We start from the raw sequence: 11,429 nt of genomic DNA, 5'->3' as shown, positions 1-11,429 counted from the left end.
ATGCTCAACTTCTGACGATCTGTGTGATGCAGTGGGACCTCACGTGTTATCACATGTTATCCGGTTGTTGGTCACGTGACTCATTTAACCCTTCCGCTCTCCTTAGTTTGTTTACATTAAAAGTGGGGTCATCTGGACCCCCCAATACAGTGCACTGAACTTTTTTTTATCTTTGATTTTTGAGTTTCACTAATGTCCATGACAGACATAAAATCCTGTCCACCTTTGTCATGGAAGAAATCACATATCAATATGTGGTTGGAGTCAACTGGACCCCAAAGAGAGCGGAAGGGTTAATTCAGAAAACAGTGTTTTCATTGCAGTTTTGTGAAATATGTCAGTTTCGGTCAATTTCACCTCCTCCAAGCGCAAAAACTTTTTTTCAATGTATGAAAGTTTTTTTTTTCAAAATTGTCATGTTTCCATTAACACAAAAAATCCTATTTGTGCAATTTCATAGATAATGGAAAGGCAGTTATGCATCAAAATATTTACACAATTAAAAAATGAAAGTTCAAACAGATGAGAAACCTAAAGGGAAAATATACAGCCTTAAAAAATCTTAATATATCAATGTCTAATCTTATTTTGAAAAAAGTTTAAAAATGAAAGTGATTTAATAACAATAGAGCTAAAACATTACTATTGTTCTACTTATAGAAAAAAACAAAAATTCATATTTTAATGGAGGTCAAAGTTTGCTCTTCCTATCTTCTATTTTTGCTCTTTTAGTTGAAATCTTGTCGTTGAGACTTTTTTGTGAAATCTATCACTCCTGTAAATGTGTCTTAAATGTCTCAACTTAAATATAAGCAGAAATTACATTCTTTTAAACTTTTAATTTCAAAGATAGTTTGAAATAGGCTTAAAGAAGTTTTTAATATCAGATAATATCCCTTGGAAAACTCAGTGATGTTCAAATTGATATTTAATGTATCCAAATTTTGACATGACTGTATATACAAATGCAACTTTGTGATGTTATTTTGGTACCTTAATGCTTTTTTTTATTTTGTGTTTATGTGAATAAATATTTTATGTTTAATATCTAAAAATATATGGATAAAATAAAGTAAGTTTGGGGGTGAAAATAATGATATTTTTCTTCTACCCACTCCCTTTTCAATAACTTGATCACTTACTGTTTATCAAGTTTATCTAATTATTTTATTTTATTTTTAAAAAATAAAAGGAAATCAGTCAGTCAATCAACCAGTTACGCAAGTGTGTGACGTTTGAATTAGAAACTCAGGAAGAACTACAGAACTATTCCCAAAAATGTTTTGTTTTCAGATTCTTTCAAATAGAAAAGATTTTAGAAAGTTGTTCATTCTCTCTTAAAAAAAAAAAAAAAAAGTTGAGCAAAAATTCATCAAAAGCACAGATATAAATGTTGAAAAATATTTTTAAGACTAGCAAACAAACAAAGAAAAGAAAAATAAAAAATCTTGTTAAACGAGAACAAGCTTTCTAAAGGCAGCACATGTTGAAGCACGGTGGCGGAGATGTGATGATAAGTAGTGATTAAAGCAGTGATTTAAGAGCTAAAGATGAAATATAATTGAATTAGAAACTTAAAAATATTTTTTTTTACATATTTTTATATTGTCCAACATTTTGCCAAACAAACTTTAGTTTTATGTCAACTTCTTTCTGTACAAACTGTCATATTAAATCCTAAAACTTTGTGGTTGTCTCATATTTGGAGCGATTCTGTTATTACATGAGGATATTGCAGCTGAAGGTGGTTCTGCTGCCTTCTGGGACGTGCAGGTGTACTTAGCTTTTCACACAAGAAATGACTCATAAATTCTGAATTTCATGTTTGGTTTTTCCTAAATAAATAATGTGCTGGTGTATTATGTCATGTGTGGCTCGCTTGCAGCTGTTCAACTCTCATATGAAGCTGGAAAAATCCGACTGGAAGAAAAAAATGTTAGGAAGGAACCAAAAAAAAGAGGGACGAATTAAACAAACACAGGATGGTAGAAGAAACTCGGATAATTTCAAAGAACATCAGAAATGTGAAAATAAAGCTACAAATGTGGGTTTTTTTGTGTGTAAATCTGGTAGTTTTCATCCATCTTTAAGATAAAAGGATTAAATCAGTGGTTCCAAACTCTCAGGAAAGTTGTTACCACAGAGAAAAAAACATTTCCTTCATTTTTTCCTGTTTTATTTCTAATTGTGTTTTGAAGGAAGTTTTATTTTGGAAATCCACTGCATTCTCTCCACACATTTTTGATGCATGTCAAGTCGTTCAGACACGTGTTTAAAATCCATTTGCTACTTTCCTAAGTTAAACCCTCATCCCTCAAGCTAGCAAAGTTAGCCAAAAACAAACTTATTGTAAAAGTTTATTTTGGTAGAAAAGAGGAAAAAGAAAAAGAGCCTTCAAAATAAAAGAAAGCTCCATTTCACAAACAAAAAACAAGAGTCTTTGCTCCTAATATGGATTTATTTATGACAGTTTTCCCTGCACACCATAATAATAATAATAATACTAATAATGCTGAATTATAATCAAGCGGCTGTCTAATGTTACGAGGATGTTGCTAATAAAGTTCTTCAAACGGTTGATTTACGTTGATGATCATATTTAGAAAATACCAGTTTTAGCACCATTTTTTTAATTTTATTTTTTTTATCTGTTGTACCTTAAAAGTCATATTGAAGTTAACGTCTGATTTTTGGGGGATCTAGAGTATTAAAAAAGTTGTACAGCTGCAGTTATTTTACAGAGGATAAAGATAAACTTTGACCTCAAAAGTCAAGAGAAACTGGAAGCTAATTTTTTATTATTTTTTTTTATGAATTTACGACTTTTTTCTTGTAAATTTATAATTGTTTTCTTGTGATAATGAGATAGTACATCTCATTATCAAAATGGAATTGTAGGGGAAGTTTACAAGAAAAAACTATTTTATATTGCAGCTTTAAAGTCGTACATTTAAGAGAAAAATAGTTAAATTGTTAAATTACAAGAATAAAGTCGTGTATTAAAAAACTTTTATGACTTTTTTTATTGTAAATTTATGTTCTTTTTGTCGTAGATTTTACATGATAAATATAAGACTTTAAAACATGTCAATTCACGAGAAAAAAGGTCATAAAAGTTCATAAATATATGACTTTATTCTTGTAATTTAACATTTAGAAAATTTTTTCTTGTAAATTGACAACTATAAAGTTGTAATTTAAACATTTTTTTCTTGTAAAGTGGCCCAAATATTCCATTGTGATAATGAGACAGTAGATCTCATTATCACGAGAAAACAAGAGAAAAAAAAATAGGGCATTTTCAGCTTCCATTCTTCAGGCCGGTCTCTGAAAATACGTCCTGACATTAAACCGGTCCGTGGCCTGACAAAGGTTGGATTAAAACACCAAAGATAATCTTTTCTGAAGTGATGAAAAGCCCCAAATAAGAAGGAAGCGACCACGAACTCTGCTCTTTATCAGCTAGGGGGGGGATCACACGGGGGTCAGAGTAATTACGTCTGCGTTGGGAACCTGCTTACTCATCTTTATTCAGTGTGTGGAAGGTCTCTGCAGACGGATGCATCCGAGAAATTGTGTTGATCTCTTCCTTCAAACCCGGTCTGAGCTGTTTTGAACACCCACCTGTTGAAAGGGAAATGAGGTAACAATTGAAGGTAACTGTTCTGAAATGAAACATCTCCAGAGGAGATGGAAGTGGTTCAGTAAATTTGTGGCTTTCCAGACGTAATGCTGTTATTGCCGTCTTTGGCTGTGCCATTACTGCATCAGAGGGATATGAGTTTTTTATCACTTTTATTTCCCTTGACGTTTCTGTTAAATTACTTCTGCATGTCTGAGGAAAAAAAAGAAAAACTTGAACAATATCGCCGCTTACATACAGTATTGACTTTCTAAAGATTGCATCTTTTCTTTTAGACGGGGATGGGTTGCTGTTGGTTTTATTGAGACCTTCAGTAGCAGCTGAGCTGGTTTTACCTCCAAAAAACACAAAAAGAAGCAGAGTGAGGCCATGCCTCTTTACCTAAAAGCGGGAATTGACCTGCATGGGTTTGGACGAGTTGTTGAAAGTGGAGGAGATTAAGTATCTAGGGGGGCGTCGAGACAGAATGAGTGGAGATTGACAGGCTGATTGCTGCAGTAGTCACAGGGATGCAGAAGTTTTGCTGATCTGTCCAGGTTAGAGAGCTGAAACAAAAGCCGAACGGTTCAGCCTCAGGGCTTACTCAGAGCGCAGGATCTGTTCTGAGAACATCTGATCCAAAAGTACAGTTTGTTTTGGTTGAGGGATCGCTCTACATCCGTAGTCGGTTTGCTTGAAGAAACAGGACAGACGAGGTTTTCACGTCACGTCACTTTAGAGCACGTGTCAAAGTCAATCCGGCCCCCCAGATCATTTTATTTTATTCGTGTTAATGGCCCGATGTTATCTTGCGCTTATTTCTAACTGTATAATTTTGAAAAAAATATACTTTTATAGATGGTAAAATATTGAAAGTTATTTAAGATAATTTATTCTGGAATAATATCCCAACTTTTTATTATTCATAATTATGGTAAAAATGTACAGTTTTAAAGTTTTAAAATTTACTAAGATTTATTTTTAGGCCATTTTGGAGTTTAGCTAATATTTTGGCTACATGCTAGCTGTTTTGGCTAATTTAGGCTTTTTTTAAGTTTTTTTTAGGATATTGTGAAGTTTAGCTATTTTTTCAGCTCAATGTTAGCTGTTTTTTTTTGTTTGTTTTTTTTTTAAGCTAATTTGGCATTTAGATAATATTTTAGCTGGCTATGAATTTCAGTATTTTCAGCTATCAGCTTCAGTAATTTCAGCTATCAGCTTTTGCATTTTCAGCTATTAGCTTCAGCGTTTTCAGCTATCAGCTTCAGAGTTTCAGCTATTAGCTTCAGAATTTTCAGCTATTAGCTTCAGCTATCAACTTCAGCGTTTTCAGCTATCAGCTTCTGTTATTTCAGCTATCAACATCAGCATTTTCAGCTATCAGCTTCAGCGTTTTCAGCTATTACCTTTAGAGTTTTAAGCTAATAGCCTCTGTAATTTCAGCTATCAACTTCAGCGTTTTCAGCTATCAGCTTCTGTTATTTCAGCTGTCAACTTCAGCGTTTTCAGCTATTAGCTTCTGTTATTTCAGCTATCAACTTCAGCATTTTCAGCTATCAGCTTCAGGGTTTTCAGCTATTACCTTTAGAGTTTTAAGCTAATAGCCTCTGTAATATCAGCTATCAAATTCAGCATTTTCAGCTATCAGCTTCAGCATTTTCAGCTGTCAGGTTCAGGGTTTTCAGCTATCAGCTTCAGAGTTTTTTGCTATTAGCCTCAGAGTTTTCAGCTATTACCTTCAGTTTTCAACTTCAGCATTTTTAGCTATCAGCTTCAGAGTTTTCAGCTATTAGCTTCTGTAATGTCATCTATCAGCTTCTGTCATTTCAGCTATCAACTTCAGCATTTTCAGCTATCAGCTTTAATGTTTTTATCAATAAATTTCAGCATCCTCAGCGGCTAAATACAGCTCACAACATTCACACTAGCATTATTGCAGCTAATGCTATATATCTAGTTCATAATTATGTTAAAAATGTACAATTTTAAAGTTTTAAAATTTTAGTTTCAGAGTGTTTAATAAATTATTTTACTCTTTGGCCCACAATCTAAGGTGTGTTTTGGATTTTGGCCCCCTTGTGTGATTGCGTTTGACACCCCTGACTTAGAGGATCTTTTGTTATTATCTTGATGTAAATAAGAAATACGTCTTTAGCCCATAGAGCTGGACCGTTCGTGCCCGCTATGGCATCACCCGGCTCTCTAGCCAACCACCCGCGGCCAGCATAACAAGCTCCGATGCCCAGGGTCCAGCAGAGCTCGCTGTTCTGGCCCGCAGGATCCCCAATAATGGCTGTTTTTTGGATTTTGGCTTCTTGTACTTCCTGTTTGGAACATGAACTCAGTCCAGTTCTCCTATACAGTCACTAGTGTGCTAAATCATGACACAAACCACATCGGGATGCTCCTTTCATATTCCATGTTTCTGTCTAACCTTCATCCTGACGCGACCTCCTTCTTCTCCTCAGGAGGTGGCCGTTGGGGAGCGCAGCAGAGGGGGACGGCTGCTGGAGGAACCTAAAATTATGCTGTTTAAGGGGAACAATTTCAGCCTCCAGGTGTCCATCCAGGACATCCCTCAGTTAGTCTGGAACATCAAGCCTTTTACCACCTGCCAGGTAGGAGGTCTCCGCAGCGTGTTTACCGTTAGCCCGCCCGCACCTTCCTTTGAATCGTCTTTGTCGTCGAGGCCGAACTCCTTCATCTTCTGCAGTCCTTCTACAGCTTCCCTCCTTCATCAGTTTCTCTTTTTTTTTTCGGTCACATCAAAGCAAGAAAAGGGCAGCAGCAAGGACACAGCAGGAGATCAGTGAGACGAGCTATCTCACCCTCACATGCACCATTACAACCTAATTATGACTAGCAGGCAGGAAAACACACATATCAGAGTTATCTTCCTAGGGGTCTATGTGCTGCATGTTCTGCTCTGCCCTGTGATGTTTATCCCACCAGTGACACCCTGTTAGCAGAATTAGCCCAGCATAGGGCCTTCAGAATTCCAGCAAGGATTGCGTAGCGAGTAATGAAGGTCTTAGCAAGAAGATGACTGCGGGCCCTCATTCAGACTGTACTTTGAGCGAGCGGAGGCTTTCAGAAGTGGCCGTCCTCCAGCCTGATGGATGTGAAGAGAGGCTGATTCATCTGTGAAACAGTGTTTTGACCTGCTCTCGCGGCGGCGCTCTCTGGGTCAGGCGGTACGAAGGCGCGGAAACGCATCCCTCTGATTGCATCTGCTCCGTGACGTTCCTGCAACCACCGTTTAGATGCAAACTTTGTGCGTGAACGCAACTCCAGTCTGGCTCCAAATCATGTCGAGCATCCTTGACTGTAGATTGACCTTTGAGTGAGCGCGAGTGCGGAGTGTCGAGAGCAGTTTTCATAACTGCGACGGCAAATTCTGATCTGATCTCACAGATTTAGTTTCTCCTCACGGAGAACTTAAGGAGTTCAGAGTAGAAGATGAAGGTGGAGTTAAATCACGAGCAGCTGCTTTATGTTCTTGTTGGGATCAGGCTGCTCGGAAATGGATGTATCACACCAGATAATAAGGTCTTATGTAACAAAGACACAAACTAAAAATCCCAGGAGGCAGAAACTGTAACACATTTCAAAATAAAATGCATTTATGTTGAATGAATAATAAAGTGCGATTATTGAGCTTTATCAGAAACTATAAAATATTAGAAACCAAGACAAATAATTTATAGTCAAAATTCACATACTTAAAGACAAGAATTTCAAAATAAAATGCACTTTATGTGTTGAATGAATAATGAAGTTGGTTGATTGAGCTGTTTCTGAAACTATAAACATATTAGAAGCCAAGACAAATTATTAATTGTCAAAATTCACTATGACTTATACTAATAAGTGGTAATTTCAAAATAAAATACCTTTTTTTAATTCTATCGTGAACGAATAATAAAGTAGGGTGATTGGTCATTTTCTAAAACTATAAAAATATTAATATAAGTCAATACAAAAAAATATTGTGAACATTAACTGTAACTTGTACTTAAAGTAAAAAATTTCAAAATAAAATGCATTTTTCTTTTATTTTTGAAAGAATAATAAAGTGGAATGATTGAGGCTTTTCTGAAACTATAAAATATTTGAAGCCAAGACAAATAATTAATAGTCAAAATCCACTGTAACTTATATTTAAAGTTAAGAATTTCAAAATAAAGTGCATGTGTTATTTTGAATAAAGGATAAAGTGGGATGACTCCGCTCTTTCTCAAACTGTAGAAATATTGGAACCCAGTACAAATAATGAATCGTCAAAACTCACTGTAGCGTATTAACTTAAATATAAGAATTTAAAAATAAAATGCTTTATTCCCCCCTTTTATCTTGAATGAACAATAAAGTGGTGTGACTGGGCTGTTTCTGTAACTATAAAGACATTTGAAGCCAGAAAAAATAAACAATTGACTAAATTCACTGTAACTTAATTAAAGGTAATAATTTCAAAATAAAATTGATTTATTTCTTTTATATTTATGAGCAATAAAGTAGGATGATTGAGCTGTTTTGATACTATATAAGTATTAGAGACCAATGCAAATAATTAATTGTCAAACTTCACAGTAACCTATACTTAAAGGTAAGAATTTCAAAATAAAATGCATTTGTTATATTGAATGAACAATAAAGTTGGATGATTAAGCTTTTTCTGAAACTATAAATTATTAGAAGCCAATACAAACAATTATTTGTCAAAATTCCTAGTAATTTATTAACTTAAAGATAATGTTAATAATTATGTTGAATCAATAATAAAGTAGGATAATTTATCTTTTTCTGAAACTATAAAAATAATTAAAGGTATTAAAAGTAATTGTCAAAATTCACTGTAAATTATACTTAAAGGTAAATTTTCAAGATATATATATTTTTTCCTTTTACCTTAAATAAATAATAAAGTGGGATGCTTTTTCTGAAACTATAACAATACTAGAAGCCAAAACAAACAAATAATCATCAAAATTCACTCTAACTTATATTGCATAGATTGACCTACAGGTCAACTTCCCCACAGGAACAGTTTTTATCTCTTACGTGGTTTTTAACCTGAAAAGGCTGCACATTATTTGCTTTTTATGATTCATTTTGACTTTTAACACTCAGACTCTCTACCAGTTTGAAGATTTTTAAAGTAGTACTTTTATTTTACACATTTCAAATTAAAGTACACTTCTTAAAAACCCACTCCGATGAAAATTGAGATTTTGTTGGGTTTTTTCTTACATTTACAGATGATGGAGGACATATATAAAGAAAATTAGGCTTAAAATTGCATTTCTGAGTGTTGTTGTTCTGTAAAATAATAAGCTAAGATAATCAGAGTGGGACTACAACATTTCCTGTTAGCACTAAAGCCCTTTTTTATGCAGCTCTGGTGCAGAATAAAGCCTGTACTGAGCTGGTGTAGGTTCCTGCACTGGAATCGTTGAGTTTGACTCGCAGCAGGTGAATATGGATCAGTGGACTCGCTGTTACTGCACCCAGCAGATCTCTGAGTGGATGCAGAGCAGCTTTCTACAGCTGAACACAGAGGAGCCCCAGAGAAACAAGGAGAAATGTTTACAGTCAGCTCTAAAAGCTACAGTCAGGGTAGAAATGTGGGCGTAAATATGGACTCAGACTTCAGGGCCCATTTGATCTTTAATGCTGTTGTAGTGACACCCCCAGAATCAAAAGTGTGCTGTCTAAAGCGGACCAGAAGATTGCACTCACTATATACTGTAGGCTCCTGGACTCAAACATCCATCCATCTTCTAAACCCGCGTGGTCCTGTTTGAGGTCATGAGGTTGCTGGAGCCTATCACAGCTACTAGGATGGGACACCCCAGGGGTGGGAAACTTGAAGCCTCAATGGGGGGGTGTCTCAGCATGATTTCCACATTCCCTTCTTGCTGTGAGGTAAAAGTGCTAACCGCTACCCCACTTTTCTAACATTTCCATCACTTCAAAATGTATTTGTTTGGCGTAAAACTCTGAGGAAAAATCCACAAATTCTGAAAGATTTTTCATTATTTTACACAAAATTCCCTCAAAATTCCAAATTTATAAACAACTCACTCTGGTTATCTTTTAATCTGAAAGCGTTCCCAGTGGTGTTTTTAAATAGGATTATGCTGTTCTTAGCCAAAATTAAAAAAAAAAGAAAAGCTTTTTCAGGAGTGACGAAGAGGCTCAGACATTAGGATCTATGTGCAGACGACTTAACAGAACAGAGCAAGGGCAAGACAAAAACAACAGGCAATGGTCAAAACTCCAAGGCGAGCCAGACAAGTGAGAAAACCGGCGTGGGTCAAAAACTCGGAGAAAACTGCTCAGACTGACAGGTCAACACAATCAAGACTTTGCACTGAAGTTAAGGCTGGAGTGGGTATAAATGCTTGTGGTTCTGTTAAAGATTATGGTGATCAGCTGTGCATGGAGAAGACTGAAGAGGTGGCTGATGGGAGTTGTAGTGAGGAAGGTGCTGAAAAGGGTCAGTACTCAAGAGAGGGCTCCCTCTGGTGGAGGAGTGAGTCCTGACATCTAGAACATAGTTTCTGCAAAGCGGCAGTAGTTGATTAGAAACTCACCTCTGAGTTGTGGGCGGGACCACTTGTGTGGAGAAACCCCGCCCCCTTTCCCCCTCCTATTGTTGGGATTTCAGAGCCCCCCCAGCATGTTTTCTACAATCTTTCTCAAATACACTTGTGGTCTGCACCTGATTCACAACAATTTGAATTGAGAAATACTAAAAAATGTGACTTTGAGTTTAATTTTATTTATACATGCCCTCCATCATCAGAAAAATTACACAAAAATATGTTAAAACACAATTTTTAAATTTGTTACAGTCAATTTTTCATCCATAACTTCTCAGTTCCAGCTCAGACAGATGGTTAAAACAAAACGGAGGACTTCCCTCCTGACGAGTTAGGCTTCTTGATTAGGTAGCTACATTGATTGGATAACGAGGCCACTCATTCACTCTTAATTAAGCATGTAAAACAGCAAAGTGGGAGGCGAAGCGAGATCCTCAGCACAAATGTCTTCTTCAGGAATTTAATGAGCTCACTCTCTTCTCCGTCTAATCCTTTCATGGCGATCTCCATCCCGTCCGCCCTCCGTCTCCCCTCGCCCTGCAGGAGTTCTCCTTTTCTCAGGTGTGGGCCGGTAACCAGCATCCCCTGCAGTGTGCCTTCTCTTTGGAGCGCTACAGCCACTCCTCGTCTCAGCTCTCCTGCAAAATCAGCATCCGGCAGGTCACAGGAGAGGAGCACATCCTCCAGATCTACACTTCTGTGGTGGAGGTCAGTCACACTCCTGGAGGAGGACGGCGGAGGGCTGGTGTGAGCTATTAGGCCCGTTAATAAGTTCTTTTATTACACTGAATACCTCTTAATCAGATTTAAGAGCTTTCCTAATGAGCCTCTTATGGAGCTTTCACGTATAGATTGCAAATTGTTCTAATGAACGTCGAGGTGGAGACGTTTCAAGAAAAACCTCCTTTTTTTATGTCTCCTTTCTCTCTGCACAGAACGACAAGGCGGTGGTTCCTTTTTTCACTCAGTCAGACTGTACCATCACATCCCAGACAGGGTCAAGGGCATTTAAAATCCCGCCGTCCATCCGCCGGCGGATCATCGCCACCTTTGATGCAGCCAACGCCAACGGGAAGGACTGGCAGCTCCTGGCGCAGAAGCTGCACATAGACAGGTCTGAGTTTCACTACGGCCGATATTTACATACTGCTGAGTCATCGTTAGCAGCCTTTGTTTCAGCAGGAGTGAGTGAGTGAGTGAGT

General features: G+C 36.7%; 1 protein-coding gene across 2 annotated transcripts in view; it reads left to right on the top strand.

Annotated features, from left to right (window-relative positions):
• LOC112163497 (netrin receptor UNC5D) overlaps window positions 1-11,429 on the top strand; it is a 79,697-nt gene that overhangs the window by 62,753 nt on the left and 5,515 nt on the right. For both annotated transcript variants that reach the window (XM_036214516.1, XM_024299923.2), the window contains exons 13-15: window positions 6,091-6,240; window positions 10,771-10,935; window positions 11,163-11,341. In XM_036214516.1, the coding sequence (XP_036070409.1) occupies window positions 6,091-6,240; window positions 10,771-10,935; window positions 11,163-11,341 (494 nt within the window). The remainder of the gene's footprint in view (window positions 1-6,090; window positions 6,241-10,770; window positions 10,936-11,162; window positions 11,342-11,429) is intronic.

The sequence above is a fragment of the Oryzias melastigma genome, linkage group LG12, assembly GCF_002922805.2.
Source record: "Oryzias melastigma strain HK-1 linkage group LG12, ASM292280v2, whole genome shotgun sequence".
In the NCBI taxonomy this organism is placed as follows: domain Eukaryota; kingdom Metazoa; phylum Chordata; class Actinopteri; order Beloniformes; family Adrianichthyidae; genus Oryzias; species Oryzias melastigma.
Note: the sequence above shows the minus strand (reverse complement) of the source record. Positions and strands in the feature narration are given on the sequence as shown.